General features: G+C 47.7%; 1 protein-coding gene across 5 annotated transcripts in view; it reads right to left on the reverse strand.

The window, feature by feature from the left end:
- Positions 1 to 20553, reverse strand: part of SMARCA4 (SWI/SNF related BAF chromatin remodeling complex subunit ATPase 4) — a 778095-nt gene that overhangs the window by 618479 nt on the left and 139063 nt on the right. For all 5 annotated transcript variants that reach the window (XM_078684950.1, XM_078684957.1, XM_078684972.1 and 2 more), the window contains exons 10-12: positions 13494 to 13661; positions 13194 to 13244; positions 10578 to 10708 (exon numbers count right to left, since the gene is read on the reverse strand). In XM_078684950.1, the coding sequence (XP_078541076.1) occupies positions 10578 to 10708; positions 13194 to 13244; positions 13494 to 13661 (350 nt within the window). The remainder of the gene's footprint in view (positions 1 to 10577; positions 10709 to 13193; positions 13245 to 13493; positions 13662 to 20553) is intronic.

Genomic DNA, 20553 nt, shown 5'->3' on the forward strand with positions numbered 1-20553 from the left:
ATTCCACACTGGAGAGGGTGGCATTCTGGGAGTATCCTTTTAAGGCCTTCCATAAATGCCTTGATAGCAGGTACCCTAAACAATGACAAATGTCTGTTTTGCAGTTAAACGACAAGGGCAGCAAGACATAGCCTTATGGATCTGTATGCCAGATTACATCTTTGTAGATGCAGTAAATAGCAAATAATATTTTGAATTGAAGCATCTAGTGGGTCAATTTTGTTGTTACTGCAGTAAATGATTAATCTTTTCCATTTGGCTGCATAGCATGCTCTAGTAGTAGGGTGTCTAGCTTCTTTAATAATGTTCATACAGTCCAGTGGGAGGACTGTATGAACATTAGGACTTCAGGTGCCAGATTGCTAAATTTAGTTGAGCTGGATCTGGATGCCTTATCTCTCAATGGTCCTGTGTAAGAAGCTTTGGGGAGAGTTGTAGTTTTTGGTGTGGAACTACTGAGTTCTAGGAGTGTTGTGAACCAAGGCTGCCGGGACCATGTTGGAGCAACCAGGATCATCTTGAGAGACTATTGTTTGAGTTGGCGCAATACTAATGGAATGAGCGGGAGCGTCGGAAAAGCGTACACAAATCTGCATGACCAGTTCATCCATATTGCATTGCCCTTGGACAATGGGTGTGGTTACCTGTCGGTGAAGGTTCGGCATTTTGCGTTTGCGTGTGTGGCGAACAGATCTATGTCTGGGTGGCCCAACATATGGAAAAATGGATGAACTTGTGGATGAAGTTCCCATTCGTGGATGTGCTGTGTCTGACGACTGATTTCAAAAGGGGGTGGTGATGGACAGAGTATCTGAGTTAATCAGAACACTCCTACCCAGTCAACAGATCAGGGCTTGCTCCATCGCCGTTTTTTAGCTCACTGCACCATCCCAGTTCAGAACCTGGCTATATGCAAATTAGTCTGTCCCTGGCCCAGTGCATCATGGGAACAGGGCAGACCAAACTACCAAGCCAATTCTTCCCAGGAAAGGAAACAAGCTTCCGGGGACCGGTTTCTGGCATTACAGCCGTCTTCGGCCCGGCTTGCTTGAATCCTGATGGTGCAGTGAGCAAGGGACTCATGTCTGAGCATACCCTTCCACACTCATGGTGGCCAAAATAATTTCAAAAGGGGGTGGTGATGGACAGAGTATCGGAGTTAATCAGAACACTCCTACCCAGTCAACAGATCAGGGCTTGCTCCATCGCAGTTTTTTAGCTCACTGCACCATCCCAGTTCAGAACCTGGCTATATGCAAATTAGTCTGTCCCTGGCCCAGTGCATCATGGGAACAGGGCAGACCAAACTACCAAGCCAATTCTTCCCAGGAAAGGAAACAAGCTTCCGGGGACCGGTTTCTGGCATTACAGCCGTCTTCGGCCCGGCTTGCTTGAATCCTGATGGTGCAGTGAGCAAGGGACTCATGTCTGAGCATACCCTTCCACACTCATGGTGGCCAAAATAATTTCAAAAGGGGGTGGTGATGGACAGAGTATCTGAGTTAATCAGAACACTCCTACCCAGTCAACAGATCAGGGCTTGCTCCATCGCCGTTTTTTAGCTCACTGCACCATCCCAGTTCAGAACCTGGCTATATGCAAATTAGTCTGTCCCTGGCCCAGTGCATCATGGGAACAGGGCAGACCAAACTACCAAGCCAATTCTTCCCAGGAAAGGAAACAAGCTTCCGGGGACCGGTTTCTGGCATTACAGCCGTCTTCGGCCCGGCTTGCTTGAATCCTGATGGTGCAGTGAGCAAGGGACTCATGTCTGAGCATACCCTTCCACACTCATGGTGGCCAAAATAATTTCAAAAGGGGGTGGTGATGGACAGAGTATCTGAGTTAATCAGAACACTCCTACCCAGTCAACAGATCAGGGCTTGCTCCATCGCCGTTTTTTAGCTCACTGCACCATCCCAGTTCAGAACCTGGCTATATGCAAATTAGTCTGTCCCTGGCCCAGTGCATCATGCTGGCTTTGTATATACTATACCAAAGTGAGGTATAGTGTGCACAGAGTCCAGTGGAACCCAAAAGGTAGGCAGAGGTAACGTAGATAGCACCTCACTCTCTATTTGTGGTAGTGTGGTCAAGCAGTAAGGCTTTATCAAGACAGTGTTAAGCAATTGTTGGCATCAGGTGCCCTGTAGCTTTCAATGGGGGACCAAGGTCTTCTGGGTGCGACCACCACTTGGAGAGTTAAGTTGTGATGTTGGGGGTTGGTTAGGGCCTCATTGGTTGGGCCACCTAAGGCCGTGGGGTGTCGGGTCCATGGGTGCCTTTTAGGGGCAGATCTTCTTACCAGCTCCTGGTTGCAGTTGGGGGGACCTTCCGGTTTGAGGCTGCAAGCGTCAGCTGGAGACTTGAGGCAGATCAGGGGTCACCGGATCTCGGGTCAGGATCGCCGGGGAAACCTCCTCTTGGTGTTTGGCCACTCGAACTCAGGCCGTGGGTGCAGACCCGCGAATCCTTGCAAAGCTGGAGTCTGTTGATGAACAAATCTGGTGTTCACGGGAGACAGAGTTTTTGGGATGGAAGGCAGGCAGGTCCTCTAGGTTTCTCAAGGTTGCTGGCTGCAGGACCCACCGGAATTTCGCAGGAGCAGGTTCGAGGTGGGGACAGGCCGGTAGGGCGGGGGCCAAGTCAGTGAGCGTCCTCCTTTTCTTAGCTTCGGCACGGCTGTTCGGTCCTTCTTCTTTTCTTCTTCTGGTTTCTTGGGAGTAAGATTCAGGAGTGCCCCTACATACTAGATTTAGGGGCATTACAGGTAGGTAAATACGGTTATGACCAATGTGTCCCTTCCCTGGGATGGTTACAGCCCCTATTATGTCATCCTCCAGTGGTAGGGGGCATAAGCCTTTCCCTGGTTGGCTGCAAGAAGGTGGGGACTGGGAATTGTGCTTAACCTTGCCTCCCCCACCTTAGGGGTGGAGTTGGCAGAGGTGCCCACACCTCTCTTCTTCACTTGTTTTTCCCACCGGTTCTCCCACCCAAAGTGGGGGTCAGAACCAGTGGGGACCAGTTGCTGAAAGCAGCAAGTGGCTTGGGGAAGCTCACAAAGGCGGCAAGCCCTTGAAGCTTCCACTTAATGGACCCTGTCCAGCGTGGCTCCTCGGCCCAGGATGTGCATTATTTTAGGCCCCCGAGAGCAGCAGGCTCTCGACCCAGGGGTCCAGAAACATGTCTGGTGGTGGCAGCTGAAAGCAGGCCCTCAGCCTGGACACTAGTGGTAGGTCGTTTTTCAGGGGGCACTTCTAAAATGCCCTCTGTGTGCATTTTTCATTAAATACCACACTGGCATCAGTGGCAGCACTGCACTTCTAATGTCTAAGAATAGATTTAGACACTGTAGGGGTACAGGGCTCATGCACCTGTACCCTCACCACTGGTATAGGGAACCCAGCTAGAGGGGTGGCTGAACTATGCCAGGGCAGTGGGTTGAAGGCATGGCGCGCATAGATGTCTGCCATGTGGACTCTTCACTTTGTTCTGCACCAAAACACACAGCCTACAAAGGCAGTGTGTGAGTGTAATGGTACAGTGCCTCCAAGGGTGGCACAATAAGTGCTTCAGCTCTTAGGAGGTCTTCCCTGGTCACAATGCGCTTGGTACCTGTGGTATCAATTACCAGGGGCTGACCTGTGGCCAGAGATGCCAGTTGGGTATTGTTTTCAATGCAGTTTTAGGGAAAGAAAATAGGCCCTGGGTACCGGATTGGCAGGAGCCCAGGGCACACTCAGTCAAAGCACATCAGCAGTTCAGCAAAAAAAAGGGGGTTACATTGCAGAAAGAGGGCAATTTCTCACAGGGGTCACATCCAAGGTGCATTCTGAGTACATGTTTTAACAAATTCAACACTGGCATTAGTGTGGGTTTATTAAGAGGTGTTTTTTAGTACCAAACACTCCTGGGTTTGGGGAAGCCATCATGGTGCTGGAGAACTCAAAGTGCTATGTTTCCAGCACATGTACTCTCTATGGCTTCCCTGGTACTTACAATATCGAAGAATAGACTTGATATTGTAGGGGTATATCTGTTTGTGCAGATATGCCCACACCTGAGACACAGTGCACCCTGCTTTAGGGCTTGTAAGCCCTGCTAAAGGGGTGACTTACCTTTACCTTAGGCAGTGCTCCGTTGACATGGCACACAGGCAGTGTGCCATGTCGACTTTTAGGCATACAGGCTGCAGTGGCAGTTTGAGTATAACCTACTAGGGCACGGGTACTCATAGTACGGCCCGCGGGCTGGCAGCGGCCCGGCAAGCCTTCCGTGGCGGCCCGCGGACCATGAGATATCGTACCCGTGTTTAAAATAAAAGAATTCCAAGAGTGTCTGCAAACACTGCCGGTTGCAGAGACACTCTGAGAGACTCTGCTGCTCTGTGCTGCGGGCGATTCATTCCAGGAGGCCAGAGTGGGGCTGCAGGGGCGCTAAAAGGTGAACAATCCCCATTCACATGCAAATGGTCTCTTTAAAGACCTGTGAACTGCTTGGCTGGGGCTGTGTGTCTGTGCGTGCTGGGGAAGCTGTCTCAGCCCGGTGACAAACAGGCAGGGTGAGAGGACAGAGGAATGTAGAGAGACAGAGACTTATACTAGCCATATCAGCTATTTTTGATGCTAGATTTTAGGCTTTCTGTTATATTATATCTCACCCATTTATATGTCCTTAATGTTGGCCGTGAGAAGTCGCCTGTTTTAGATTAGGTTTCTGTGCTTGTAGTCGTCTGGTCTATTGGCCGAATGAAATTACCAACTAGGGGCAGACTTGTATTTGTCATATGTTTTCTGTGTTAAAATATTGGATGTGGAGGGGGAGGAGCCTAGCTCGCGACTGAGATGGCCGCGCTTTAGCTCGGCTCCGTTCGCCCGCCTGTGTTTTTCACATTTATCCTGCATTTATCCTGCCCCGGGAAGCCCTCCTTGCTGTGTGGTACTACTACGACGCACTGCAGGCACTTACCACTTGTTCCGGTTGTCCTGGCTGCGGTGGGTCCGGTGCAGTGCCCCCGACCATTCCCGGTACTCGAGAGCGGACTGGCCTGATTCTTCGTCCCGGCTCCTGGGCCGGGTGCTGCCTGCGGGCTTGCCCTTCGGGGCGCACTGGAGGTGATTGGAGGGCCGCTGTTCGTGTGAGCCGGAGGTTCCTGGCTGAGAGACTCCTGTGTGGCGGCAGCCTTGGATGGTGACGCTGCCCTTCATTATTGGGGTTCCTCGTGTGTTTAACTTCCTCCCCCCTTTGTTCTCCGGTCCGGCCATTTTGTCCTTTGCCGCCCGGACTCGGAGATCGGGACTGGCGACATTGGGGGGCCGGCGAATCCCCTTCTTCTGGTGGCCCCCCTTCCTGTCCGGGGTGTTCTTCTGCCTGTCGGCGGGACTTCACCTGCTTGACTGCCGCCCCGGCGGAGGTTGTTGGCCGCACGGCCTGTTCGGGCTCTCAAGATGGCGACCAACCCCATTTGTTTGGGCCGGGCCCGGACGAGCACTGGGGGCCCGCCGCAAGGCCCGGGTGTCGGATACTGTGAAGGTTTTCCTGCACTTAGGGGGATCTTACGCATCTTGCTATCCTGGCGGCTCTCGGTGGCCGCGCCACTCCTGGCTCTAGAGATGGTTCCTCACTGCGGGCCTCCCGGCCCCCCACGACCGGATGAGGCATTGATATCGCGGGGTGTGGCTGGTACTCTCCTGGCGGACTCGGCCCCGGCTGCCGCCCCGGAGGTGCGTTACCTGATGGCGTCTTCTCCTCCTGTGCTGCCTCCTCTGCCCTTGGCCCGGGAGCTGGATTTTGTTTTGCCGGACTTTCATTATTCTTCTGGTCCCTCTCAATCACCACTGCCCGATGACGTCTCCTGTGCCGGCCCGGATGGGTCGGTTTTTATGGATATATCCTTGGGACTGTGCCTGCATCGTTTGCTACATTCTGTGATTTTCCTGGATCTTCCGTGCTTTTCTTCCTGTGACTTTTTTGGACTGCCGTTGGACTCTCCTGCTGCCTGCCTTCTGTTCTTTCTGGCAGGGTCCTCGTTGGATCGGACCCTTATTGCTTTGGATAAAAAGGGTCAGGGCTGATGAACACTGACTCTTATATGCGGCAGCTCATGAACGGCTTGGATGATCTTTGTGTCCTGATATGGTTCGGTGTAATTGGTTAGTGCTCCTGGACTTTGGCCTGATACTCTTTGGCTTCCCGAGGACTTGGACCTTTAACCCGGGCGGGTGGATGGGTGCGTTTACTCCTGTCTTTGGCCCTCCCCCGTGTGTATGTTTGTATGTCTTTACTCCCCCTTTTCCTTCCCTTCCTTCACCCCCTTTTTTGTCTTTTAATTCCAACTTTTCTTGCTCCACTATATTTCGGGTTCTACTTAGGGCGACAGGCACGCTGCGGGGGGGGTAGGCCGTAGCCTTCTGCAGGGGTGCAGGGTGGGCTTAAGGGTGGGTGGGGGGGGTCTGTTTGTGTCGGGGGGTCTTTTTCCCCCCTTATTTTCCCCTTTTTTGTTCTATGGCTCTTGTGTATTCACTTTTTCGGGACTCTGTCACCTCGTGTTTCCCCCGGGGGTTTTCTGTCCTTCTTCCGGTGTGTGGCTGATTGTGGTTCGCTGCCTATTCTGGTATCGTGTTTCTGTTACATCGCATGCCGGTCTTATTGTCCTGTTTTTCCCCCTGGGGGTGCATGGTCTGGCGGGTGTTCCTTTTGTTGTCTTTTTCTCCCTCTTTCCCTTCCTCCTTTATGGAGGTTCCCCCTCTCCGTTGGGGTACGTATTGCGTAGTCTTTGTGATGGGGCTTTTTGACCACGTCTTCTTTGTTCGGGTAGGGGCGGAGGTGAGTGAGCTCGATTGACTGTTGCCACTGTCGCTATTTGATGGCCTGATTCTGTTTCTGTACTTTGCTAGATTTGATTATATGGTTTCATTTTCTTACGTTGTGTCTATAAAATGGCGGCTTGCCACGGTCCCTCCCTTGTACTCTCATATACGGCCCGTTATTCCTTTGGTTCCCTCCCCGTGCTAGAAAATTAACCTTTATTATCCTGCTCTTGCTGAACGCTCGATGGTTTTTATTGCTTCACAAGTGCTCCTGATGTTATATCCTGTGCAGATCTTCTTTTTGTATGCTGATTATTTGACCATTCTGTTCTGGCCAGCCCGTGGGGTTGTGGGCCAGTATTTGTGAGCTTTCATTGTTCAATAAAGGTTTTAAAAAAAAAAAAAAAAAAAAAAAAATATTGGATGTGGTAAACATTGCTGATAAACATCGTTTGTAGATACATCAACCTCTAAAGAGTTGGGTGTGATTTTGAGACCGCCCTGAACACTGGATGTATTATCTATAAAAGATGCGTGTCCTCAGGTGTTCACTCAAAAACTGAAAATGTGTATGATTGCATTGATGTTCCAATGATAGAGCTATGCATCTATTCTAATATCACTTTGCCATCCTGAGCAGTACTTTGGATTCCCCCTTACTCCGCCATTTGGACAATCCATAGCTACGACTCTGAAATAGGGGTTCTTTGAGAAATATATTTTTTATTTGATGAGTCTCATTGTTGACGCTCACATAACTTTCAGTGTAGCCAATATTGATTAATGTCACTAACTAGATTGTGGTAATTCAACCAACACTAATGGCTGGAAGACTGATGCAGAGATGTACCTTTGCAGTAAGAAGGAATATAATCATTTTGATATGATATAGAACCTTATGTGCTAATGTTGTAAAACATTGTTGGAAATACCTTTTTGTGTATATATGTATGAATAGATCAATGTAGAGAGTGGAGCATTTAGTGAAATGTAATGACATAATTGTGCTGTTTTTTTAATAAATTTTTATAAATTATACATTTTTTTGCAGATACTATATCTTTATGTGGGACACGTCCATTTTTAATCCTGAAGAAGGTGCTGGCTTTTTATCTTCAAGCCCACCGAAACGCGTCGATGCAATTCCTGGGTTAAACTGCATTAAGTTTTTGAAACAACCACTCCTATTGCGAGTTTACACCAATTGTGCAGTGTGATTGTGTTTTGGACTAATGCGTTTTTCTCATTGCTATAGGAACTATTTTCCTTTTTATTTGTGTTTCCCACTGTATGTATTTAATGATTAACTGTATTGAGCATCTTTCATGTATAATGGTTTTTTATTGAAATAAATTGTACATTTTTTACGCATTTTTAAGTGATTATCTTTTTTGTTTTTTCTTTGCTCCTTTTCTTGATGTAATTTGAATGTTGTGTTGGTATACATTTGTGCTTTGATACTGTTTACCAGCAAAGGATACTAGTGTAAGCCTATCCAAAGGGGACTTTTCTATGTTGACTGACAAAGAAAAGGAGACAGACAGAGGGAGGAGGGAGACGGAGTGAGGGAAGGGGAGTGAGGGAAGGGGAGTGAGGGAAGGGGAGTGAGGGAAGGGGAGTGAGGGAAGGGGAGTGAGGGAAGGGGAGTGAGGGAAGGGGAGTGAGGGAAGAGAAGGTGAGTGAGGGAAGGGAGTGAGGGAAGGGAGTGACGGGAGGGAGGGAGTGACGGGAGGGAGGGAGTGACAGGAGGGGGGAGCGAGGAAGAGGGAGTGAGGGAAGGGGAGTGAGGGAAGGGGAGTGAGGAAATGGGAGTGAGGGAAGGGGAGTGAGGGAAGGGAAGTGAGGGAAGGGGAGTGAGGGAAGGGAAGTGAGGGAAGGGGAGTGAGGGAAGGGGAGTGAAGGAAGGGAGGGGAGAGAGTGAGTGAGGGAAGGGAGTGAGTGAGGGAAGGGAGTGCATGAGGGAAGGGAGTGAGGGGAGGGAAGGGCGTGAGTGAGGGAAGGGGAGTGAGGGAAGGGCAGTGAGGGAAGGGGAGTGAGGGAAGGGCAGTGAGGGAAGGGCAGTGAGGGAAGGGGAGTGAGGGAAGGGGAGTGAGGGAAGGGGAGTGAGGGAGGGGAGTGAGGGAAGGGGAGTGAGGGAAGGGGAGTGAGGGAAGGGGAGTAAGGGGAGTGAGGGAAGGGGAGTGAGGGAAGGGGAGTGAGGGAAGGGGAGTGAGGGAAGGGGAGTGAGGGAGGGAAGGGGGGTGAGGGAGGGAAGGGGGGTGAGGGAAGGGGGTGAGGGGTGAGGGAAGAGGGGTGAGGGAAGAGGGGTGAGGGAAGAGGGGTGAGGGAAGAGGGGTGAGGGAAGAGGGGTGAGGGAAGGAGAGGGAAGGAGAGAGGGAGAGGGAGTGAGAGAGGGAGACAGGAAGGGAGAGAGGGAGATAGAGGGATGGAGGCAGATATATATATATATATATATATGCCGGGTCTGGTAGCTCAGTGGACGAAGGCGTCCGCTGCAGGGACCTGTGTTCAACCTCATAGTCACAGTTTTTTTTGTTGCTCTAGCCCCGCCCCCTCCCCCACTGACCCCACCCCCACCGGTGCAGCCCTATGACACAAACCACACTGTAAATTTGGCCCCTGAGAGAAAGTTTGTGAGTACACATGTACTAGGGACCTACAGGGGGGGACTGAAGTTGCCAATCATGGTACAGTTTTAGGGAAGGAGCTGTGACACACAGAACCTGGTTGGCAGGGAACCTGTGCTCTTTAAATCAAAACCACACCATTTTCCAGGCATAAAGTGGGGGGCTAACCATGTCAAAAGAGGCACTTTCTCACACATCCTCACTTCCTTAAAAGAGGTATTTAGCACTGTGAAGTGTACAATATTTTTAAGTTTCAAAATGAGCATATTCACCATGGCTTTCTGGTATTTGTTTCTGATGACATTTCTACCTCTATTTTCAATATATAGGATTTTTACTCATCAATAGTTTTTAATTGTTGAGGGCAGTTATACTTAAAGGTGACAAACACTAAAAATACCTGTGGTCAGAGTGATGCAATTACCTTAAGCCAAAACATTCATTGAAAACGTATGATTGGTGAAGTTGCTCTTGATAAACAAGATCACAGGCCAGTTTAGGGTCACATTTTACAGTAGCAACCTGTGCTGCGCCCCATCCACTCACTTACCATTTTCAGTAAGTAACGCAAAAGATAGGCCCAAAGATCACACATATTGTCAGTGATGTTTGTTTGGTTGCAGCTGGCATAAAATAGTGTTCACAAACAGGATGATTGAGTATTTGATTGTCCATCACCCAATGAGAGGTTGCAGTTATATGTCCTTTTTTTATCACTTCAGCCACTAAAGCTTGCCAGGTGTGCCTTTGTACTATACAATAAATTAGCAATGAGCTGGCAGACATTCATTGGGCCTCACTAGTCCGCAAGTTGGAAGATTTGCATCACTTTCATTAGGCCTTATTTTCCTGACATGTTAGTCTCAAGAAACACAGAAAAGAACACATTTACCTGCGGAGTTCCCAGGAGCAGGTAGAAATGGAGTGGGCTTCCCTCTACAATATACCCACAAAGAAGGTTTTTAACCATTAACTAGTATGAATTTTGTTTTGCAAGAACAAGGAGTAGCGTGCCATCTCAAGAAACAGGCAATGTTCTTGAGAAAAAGTGGGCAAAGTTTGTTGCGTACCAACACGTTGTGAAGACAAGTGAATATCTTGGAGACTGCCTCGAAATACAATTTGCCCCAAGTTTTCTTACCCAGGATTCATCTCAAGCCAAGCATCAAGCTGACCCGCCCGGGGTGCCTCGGGCCCAGCCAGGATCTTTCCACTTTCCACATGGATGACTTTTACGGGGAGATCACTCATCTGGCTTGTCTCATCCAAAGGCTGAAAAAATGAATAGTATTTAGATGGATGGGACTCAGTACAAGGATGCTCTGCATAAGAAAACCAACAATGTAAGAACACCCCATATAAGAAAGAGTGAAATCTCCAAGTTCTGCAAGTTTTCTGATCCAACACTACTATTCTTGCTAGCCTTACATCTAGGCCAACCAACAATTCACAAATCATATTTGTTATTTCAAACTCATTGGATGTGCAAACAAATGGAAGTCGGAAAGGGAGAAGATGCTGCACTCTTTGGAATTTCAGGCTTTTAGTTTTATGAGATTTGGTCAAATATTAGAGAGAATATAATTTGACTTATGACTTCAAGAATGAAACTGAAAACTGCTTGCAAAATGAACCACGTTGAAACACAGCATGATTTTGTGTGCTTGTTATACAAACTAGAGGGCACCATCACAACATGAGATCTTTTGGTGGCATACATTTTTTTATGGTTCCACCATCTCAACCTATTAGAGTCTTTGTAAGGAAATGCCTCTTTTCATATGGCCACCCCAAGTTTTACGACTGATGCTGCTGTTTTTTTCGACTCAAGAGTGCCCTGAGGCATGCAAACCAGACCTGAGTGCCAGTTCCAGTGCCTTTACCCTAAAGTATATGCTGAATTGGCTATACCCAATTGGAGATGGCTAACTTGCATGTAAGGCCCTAAGTAATGGAACTCTGGTACCCAGGGCATGGAAGCTAGAGGGGTAACCCTGGGTTGTGACATCCTGGAGGTCCCTTAAGTAAAATGAGCCCCAGTTCGTCATTGCAGACTGGAAGAGCAGTCTTGCAATGCTAGCCTGACTATGCCATTAAAAGCAATGGCAAAGGCGGCACTTCCCGGTGCACATTAGTCCCCCTCTGGCAGGCCGACCAAGTCTTAAATGCAGGGTGCGACATGACACAAGCAGGAGACATACTGTACGTGCCCTGACAGCAAAAAAACACAAACCATTGTTTTACTGCAGACAGACATGTTAGGACAATTGGCGAGTAACAAAGTTACACACTGACGCTTAAGCTGTGCTAACTCCTGAATGGTGCGATCAAAGTGGGAACTCCAAGGTATCAAACAACTTGTTACATTAAGCCCGACATATCTCAAGTCAAAATTAATGTTACTTGTTGCAGAGTGCCGCTTTAGCAAAGCTGTCACTTTGCTGGCTTTAAACTCCTACACCTTCCCCGGCACACATGGAGTCTGCTCCATGAGACAGCCATCTGCCTTCCTGGAGAGAAGTGCTAACAACTCTCAGGAAGGAGAACAATGAGGGATTGCAGGCCGGGGAAGTGTCACATCCCTCCTGCAGGAAGCCACTATGGTGTTAACCCCGAAAAGCAGGCTTCAAAGGCGAAGCAGCCTGTGAAGAGCAGATGTGGGACACCAGGGGAGAGGGTTGCCCCATTATTGAGGTAGACAGGCTACCATGGGGAGCAAAGAGAGAACACCAGTTGCCAAACCAGTTTCCCCAGGGATGTGTAATGAGGTAGCCACACAATGGGGGTGGGCTTGTGAATTCTGTACACCAGTAGAGGGGTCTTGCCATCTTGGAAGGGGTAGAATAGGTGTATCCCGAGATAGCAACATGCTGCACTCCATTGGAAGTGGTCATAAGGTGGGAGGGAACATGGTAGCCCACTGGCTACCAGTTCTGGCTATAGCTAACCTTAAAGTTGTTGTCTTAGAAGTAGCTGGTGAAATTCATAGGTGTATGAAAGATCTGCCACATCGATACATTCTCCAGCATTGGCTTCCACTCCAAGAATAAGACTCCAGATAAAATATCATGCTGCTAAAAGATATGTGGGATAAAGAGAAAACCAGGAAGGTCAGAGCCAGGGTGCACTAACTACTTCTGGGTTTTAGGTTTGCTTAGTAATGCTTGTTCTAATGGAGAATTGTTAGCTGAAGCTGGCGTAGACTTCCAGTGAAATCACCCTTTCATAAATGGCTTTAATGCATTATTGTTTAACTCCACCCTTCTATATAAGGGTATTAAATCAACCCCACCCTGGGGCGAAATATCTTACCTTCTATTTTAAAAATCCACCAAATCGTTAAAAAGATATAGAACATGAAACAACTTTGGTAAAACTGGTTAAGAGATAAATCCAACAACAAATTTTCTCTAGGAGACCAGGAGACATCTGTATCCTCTGCACAGTACAGGGGCCAATTTTGGTGGCAGTAAAGCAACAAAAGCGTCCTTGTGGCCAAGGTAAGTGATGTCTCGAATGATGAGCAAGGAAGTCCTCACCACAAAATCACTGATCAAATGGGAATATAAGCAATTTATCAAATCTCTGGTAGGAGCACTTCACTGTCTGGCTGACTGTCCTGTAAATCCAAAAATACCTAGAGGCTGCCAAGCAAACCAAGACAAGTTAAACAATTGGTGCACTGGCTAAGTTTTGACTATCACTAAACATCTGGCATCAGCACACAATAAAGAAGAAAGAAGCCTTATGTACTTACTTCTCCATCTGGCCCGATAGTAGCAGGAAGCCCTTCCGCGTTCTCAGACTTCTAAAACAGAAAAGAAAAACCTGTCATGAATGAGAACAATCGAGTAGCACTAATTAGAGCTTGGTGAGAGGGTAAGGCAGATTTAATTATTACATCAATTATGATCAGGGTTCTGGGCCCACAGAGATACACCTTGTATCTCCATATATGTGTTGAAAATAGTGATAGCACTCTAGAGTCTTCAAATTCTTTTCTCTACCTACAGAACTAATTTCTGTTGGCAGAGAAGGAACACTGTTGCACCCTCACCTTCTTTTTCTTCTTCTTTTTTTTGTCCTTCAGCACCTGTGCAGCTTTATGCTGCCGCACCAAATCAGTCAAGTTGGCCACATACTCGTCTGTCTGCTGCAGAAGGTAGGCCAGTCGCTTGTCCTTCTTCTGATCAATGAGTTTTCGGTACCCCTCTTCATCCTCAGCCTGTGGAAAACAAGAGCGGAATCACCATCAGTTTACTGAGCTCTCTGCTGACAGTCTCAGCACAGCACTGCTGATTCTCTCCATCTAGAAGAGGAGATGGGGAGAATGATTCCTTAAGACGGAGCAAGCAGCACCAGATTGGGAGAGAAATTGACAGACGTGCACTGCACATATATGAATGATCTCAGACAAAAACTGCAGTCAGCCCTGTGCAGGAGCATACCCCAAACCACTGCCTGTATTTCAAAATGCAATACCTGGACTATTGGTTCTGAACTCAACTCGCATATTATTTGATTAATTTTAACGCCATGATCGCACAAATAATGTTCAATAGTTTAATGTCTCTGTGGCTCATAAGTACAGTTTGTAGAGTCATCTAACCCATCTGCAACAGAAAAGACACCATGTTGGAGGTTAAAACAGTGGTGGACACTATCCTAGTCAAACGAGTATAGAGGAGAGCCTCCCTCACAGACCGCTAACAAGTTGTGAGTCAGCCACGTTGTTCCCATAGCGGTTTGAAATACAATCTTATGCTGGCAACGGTGGGGGGAGGTCTGGATGGGGGTGATGTCTCTGGCTCGAGGGAAAACAAAAAGGTGTTAAGCTGCTATTAGGGGTGGGCTACAAGAGGTTGGAAAGGCGTACTAACCACCCCCTCTGTCCCTTTTCTAACACAGTAGGGCGCACCTTCACAAGGGATGTACGCAGATCTTGGCTGATCTTGCGCAACTTCGTCTAAGGCTTGCTGAACACACACTTCTTTGAAGGGGAGTTGAGGATTGCTGAACATACATGTCTTTGAAGGGGAGTTGTAGTCCGACTCCCACAGCACAAGGTGGTATGTTGTGTGGTCCCCAATTCCAAATCCCTTCAGCTACCCTTAAAGGTATGAACACTAACATGACCTCTAACTAAACGCATATAGCCCCAATGATTTTAGGAGATGGAAGTAGTATATGTAGTTAGTCTCCTTCAGGGGGTTTGCTAGTATCCTAAAGGATTTGGATAGGTCACCTCACCCACTTGTGTTGCGGCATGCTTCATCATAGGTGGCATCCCAACTTCTCAGTGGACTTAACTGTATATATACTACAAACAAGTGGATAGATCACGCACTGTATCTTATCTGATATCCAATCCTCTTTTAATCCTACATAGGGTACGCAATTATTAAAGGAATAATTCCTATGGGCATACCCAAAGGTATTTTTAAATATACCTGGGTTCTCGGCTTTACCCAGTATCAATTTATCAGAAAAGGTTATCAAACCTACGTCGGTGTGGGTGGGTCACCTATGATGTAGTATAGCACAGCACAAGTGGTGAGCAATCTAAATATTTTGGGATACCCGTAAACCCCTGAACGGGACTGCCTACATATACTTATCGCAGAGCCAGGGACCGAAGCCGCAGTAGGTACAGGAGCCGGGTGAGATCTCCACTTTGACATCACCTAAAAGCTCATTTCGGTCCTGTGAGAATCATGAAGCCCCCATATTTTGGACAAAGCCTGACAAAGCAAAGCACATTTATTTTCTCTACACACGAGGAGAAGCTACTCTTCCCTCGTTACACAGATAGGATAGGGACTTCCCATCCTTTAATTCCCCACACATAGAGGGGGGTTTCTTTTCCAGCCCTGAAGTAAGTCCTGGACCTTTACGGCCATAGTGGACTGAAACATGTCGGCACCAGGGTCTTAGGACCATTAAAATCCAATAAAGACCAGTTTTTTAGAATTTTATTGACCCAGCCAGACCCAAGAATAAAGGGAAACCAGGGGTCTGACTGAGGTTTTTTTAATCTTTAAGCCCCCCTTCCTTCATCTATTCTAGGAGCTACCAAAACACTGTGGTTGAGCCCACTCCGACTTTTAGGGGTCGGGGTGACCCAATGATGAAGCATGACACCACTAGGGTGTGTGAGGGTAATTTAAAAGAAATAGTGTTTTTTCCTCCAAACACACGGACATGATTAGCATGGCCTTACTTTCTAGAGTGGCTAACCTTATATTCTTTGCCACCACCTAAGGTGTATTCCTGTTCAACATTGCAGATTACACATCACCAGGTATTCGGTCCTGGTGGACTTGTATTGGAGTATTTTTTGTGGAATATAATACATATACTTCTATCCTGTAGCTTCATTGTCTTAAGAAACTAAACTATGCTATGCTATGGCATTTTAGTCATTACACTATAAGGTGTCTGCTAGGAAGGAGACCTGCATAAACAAGCATTTGCAATGCAATAGGTCTCGCAGCATTAAAGTTTGAGTTATTGGCATTGTATATGACAATGTGTTGCATTAAATTTTTAGCAAAGTTTGAACTGGTGTATAAAGATGATTTGCAAGATGATAGCTGTTGCAAAATATTAAGCAATGTTGGCAATAATATTATTTTATAATAATATTGTAAGTTACTGTTGTACTTATAAGCATTTTGGTAGCGCATAGTGATATTTTGGTGCCCCTGAGTGATGCTGTGGTGGTGTCGAGTGATGCTGTGGTGATAGGATAGATAGTGAGGGCGATAGATAGATAGAGGGAGGGTGAAAGATAGATAGAGGGAGGGCGAAAGCTAGATAGAGGGAGGGCGAAAGCTAGATAGAGGGAGGGCGAAAGATAGAGACACGTTTTCTAGACAAACATGTCACTCTGCCAAGTAAAGCACGAGACAGTCCGACCCGTGGCAGCCTCGCCGCAAGCAGCAGAAAGCATAGAGTAGCTGAAACCGGATTCAGCAGCGTGAAGGGAACCGCGGAGCCTAAACATTAAACTCGATTCCCTGTAAAAGAGAGAATAACCGGATAACCCTTTCGCCTGGCACGAGGACAAACGCATTTCAGACTTGGGTTAATTCGCTTGCACTTTCTCAGATACTATGCTGCCCTTGTGCCTCCTCGCGCAGAAAGCTTGGAGATGTTAAACTTGAGCGGTGCACTTCTTGATTACACAGTTCACAACAATCACGGCATTGTCAATGACTATATTGTGTTGGTGCTCTGATTTCACGTCACAGTCCTGGTGCATGCTGTCATGTCTGCATGTCACACTGGCATGTGTACTCTGTTAATGGCAGCGTTATCTGTCCCATCAGCCTGCGCCCCCGACATCAAACTACCCGTTTTCCTTTGCATCCTACTTTATTTTTATTTTATTTTGATAGTTTTTTTTTTTAATATAGCGCAAACATGACCCTTGCCGGTATCCGAGCGCTTTACAAATATACAGAGAGCAGAGCAATAATAACAATAATAATCTATTCATAGCGTGTTAATCCTTGCAACTGCAAGAAAGTGATGCCATCATTTTCTGCAGACTGCCCTTTCTATGGAGGGATACACCGCCAAACTACTACAAGGTGCTGAAAGGTGAATGTAGCAAGTTTACCTCCGTGCAGGCTTTGCACCAACGCGACTAGCAATGTACCAACTTTTCAGTCTTCTAAATCCTGTTATCAGTCATCATTTTCTTAATGCCCATTTTCATTTCTACCTAGAAAATAATCTCCCATAACTTTGTCCCAGGCAAGAGATCTTTGGGCATTCATTCGCCCAGACTAACAAATTGGATGAGCAAATTTTGGGGTTTTGTTGGGCACCTACATGGACTGTCCAACTAATGACGACAAAGCACATCCACGCCGCTACCACCGAACACCCCCCTCCCCCAATGCGTCACACTTTCCCACCATTACATGCACGTGTTTCAAGCTATGGAGTTGTAAACCAGCACTCAAGTGCGTGATTACTGGGCCCGCTCCCTCCTGTCAAGGGACAGAAGGTCCTAATCCTATTAGCGTTACATGTGCTGATTAACATGTGAATGACACAGAAGCCAATGGCTGAGACCTCCTGTCCTCTCTACCAAGGTCTGTCGTCACTTTGTATAGGCGCAAGAAAGCAAGCACATTCTGAAAGTAAAGTCCGGAATACAAAGTTGATTGTAGCATAATTTAACTATTGTGGCATGCCATGATAACGTCTTAAGCTAGCTCTGGCGTTTGTCGAACATACTGCATTCTGGGGCTTGTAGTTTATTTTTAACATTGTAAGTATTTACAGAGATTACATTTGCTGTTGGCTAAACAATAAACTAGGGCTGGTCAAATATACTTGGCAACTATAACCAGGTGTGGCAGCAGACCAGACTTCGCCATTGGCCATGCTTCTACTGTTACTGAAGTGACGCAAAAAATAATTTGTCTCAAGCACACTGAAAGCATTTCCCTGGTGCAAGCTTTGATGCGTGCAACTGGAACTGCAGTTTGACCCTAGCTAATTTCTGCAGTTTGCGTACCACAAAAGCCAATCAGACAGCGAGAGGGAAGGAGGCGAGGCAGAGCACAAAACAAGGCCTGCCCAGGGATTTAACTCCCCTTTTCAACAATTTACAAACCCCAGCAGTGGAGAGCTTCGCTAATTGGCTTGATGTAAGCGCTGAAAAGAGCCGCGGGGCGTGCGGCCACAGCACCACCAGCTCACCCCTCATACGCACAACGACAAAGCGGGCCCACTGCGTTTGTCAGAATCTGATGTTTCACAGATCACAGGTGGTGAACACTTCGGAAGTGTAATTATGGAAAAAGTGGACAGAGGCAAAGATGCGCGCGCGAGCCCTGCCAGGCCCCATTACACACTGCAGCCAGCTGAGTGAGAAAGACAACGGCACATCTGCATGGGCTCTGTGACATTCGACGCGTGGGCTGCGAGGAGGTCGCTGTGGGCAAGAGGAAGAGAGGGGATCTGCGAGGGGTTAAAGGTTGGTGTGGACCTCTGCCATCCCGACCCATCCCCTATGTGATGCATTCTGACGCCTCAGCAGACTTGCCCGTTGCATTCGGGTGCTTGTAGTCCCAAGCGCATCAATGTGTGAATGGGCTGAAAATAACGTATACTATTTCTTAAAGACACATCCCGGGCTGAGCTTGGAGTTACACATGCCATGGGGCTTCTTGGCATCTAAGGGGCGGGTGCAGGCAGGATAGGAGTGGGTGGGTAATCTGTCTTTTGTCGATTCTTTTTTCACATCTCTGTCCAGGCCTCTGTCACCATCGGTTAGTGCTCCCCAGGTCACGCCTGTCTGTCTCTTCTCCACTTAAAAACTCCAAACTATGAGTCTGCCATGGAAATACCTTTACTCCCGTCTCTTTTGTCACCCGTCCTACGGCATGGAGTGTAAGAATTACAGAATAGGATATAGACACGCCTTTCCAGGCAGGTATACACCGCACCTTGCTCATTGAAGACTTAGCCAGCTTTTACAGCACGTAATGAAGATATTGATGTTGTGCAAATAGCAAATCTTAGCGCCTCTTCACCCTGAGAACCGTTCTCATTAGGACCCAACACAAGGTGTATGTCATCAACCTTCGAAAGATGAAAGACTGAGTCAACGTGCCATCATTGTGAGCCGCAGGTTACAGAAATTACCGTACTAGGTGCACGACCTGCTGAGTCATCTAGACAGTTTCGATGAGAGATGTAAAAATAGGATTTGATATTCACTTCTTAAGTCTCCAAATACCAAGTCATGCGAAATGTACAGTAAAGTGAAAAAGAAAATATTAAAATCTGCTCCTCCAATGTAATTTGCTCCACGTGTATATTTTTTAAAGCATCCCCCGTTCCTCTGAGGCAGTGGGATTAGTTTTAGAGGTCTGACGAGTCAAAGCGGGCCGAGGACATGGCCTGGGCGGACGTGTCGCTGGGGCTGCGAAGCAGGTGTAGCCGCGGGCCTGGGCTCGCGCCTTGGAATCGGCGTCCAAGGATCGCAGCTGTGGAAAGGGAGAGAGAAGCCGCTGTAAATGAAAACAAGACGTGCGCGCGCACTCCCAAAAACGAAACCTATCGTGGGGCGGGACTTCCATCTTCTGAAGCCCGCGCCCACGGAGTGCCTGGAGGATCAGTGGCAGTAAGTGGGCCTTACTTGTAGGGGGGGGGGGGGCTATCGGTGCGCTTGTGTATGTATGTGTGCGCGCTTGTGTGTATGTGTGCGACGGTGGTGGGGGGGTGTCTCTGTATGTGTACGTGCATGTATGTGTGCTCGTGTGTGTGTCTCTGTATGCGACGGCGGGGGGGTGGGGGGTGTCTATATGTGTGCGTGCGTGCATGGGCGCTCGTGTGTGTGTTTCTGTGTATGCGCATGCGTGTGGTGTTGGAGCTTCCCAGGAGACAGCAGCTGACCACAGCGAGCGCGTTCGCGTGCCCGTGGCCCGCTCCGATCGCCTTCTCGGAGAGGAAATGCGCACGGCCAGGTGCTGTCTCCTGGGAAGCAGAGTCGGTAACAATAGATCTCTGGCGAGACAGCGCTGTAATCGCCACGAGACCTAAAAAGGGACTAGCCAGCTAAAACAAAAACTGTTCTCTTCAATGAATATTGTAGCGGTCTTCAAACTGTTCCCCCCACACTGCCTCTCTTTTGAGAGCATAAAGGCATGTTCAAGGAATGCAAGAAGAAGTCAAAAATTCCATATTATATATATGGTGTGTGTAAAAACCTTATTTTCTCATTTGGGGCTCAGCTGAAATCTATTTTTAAGAATCACTACAATACTTAAAATTAAGATTTCAGAATGTTGTCTCGTTTGGTAATTCATGTGTCTGGGTTGACAACTGTTTTAACACAGTTCACCGATTAGTTCCATTAAAGACTTTCTGAAATTAACTCAGGGATAACTAGACCGACCCTCTTCCCATTGCTAAAAATGATCCCTTCTTTGTTCAAGTTTGTTTGAAGATGGCCGCCCCACAAGTAATGGACAAGGTCGGGGCTCAGCATGGTCAGAGTGTGTGGTTGACCTAGTGCGCAGCATGAATTAGTTTCCCCTGACAGGTTTGTAGGCAGTGGCAAGATGTAGTTTTCCAGGCACGTAGTAGGTCTC

The sequence above is a fragment of the Lissotriton helveticus genome, chromosome 1_1, assembly GCF_964261635.1.
Source record: "Lissotriton helveticus chromosome 1_1, aLisHel1.1, whole genome shotgun sequence".
NCBI classification, from domain to species: Eukaryota; Metazoa; Chordata; class Amphibia; order Caudata; family Salamandridae; genus Lissotriton; species Lissotriton helveticus.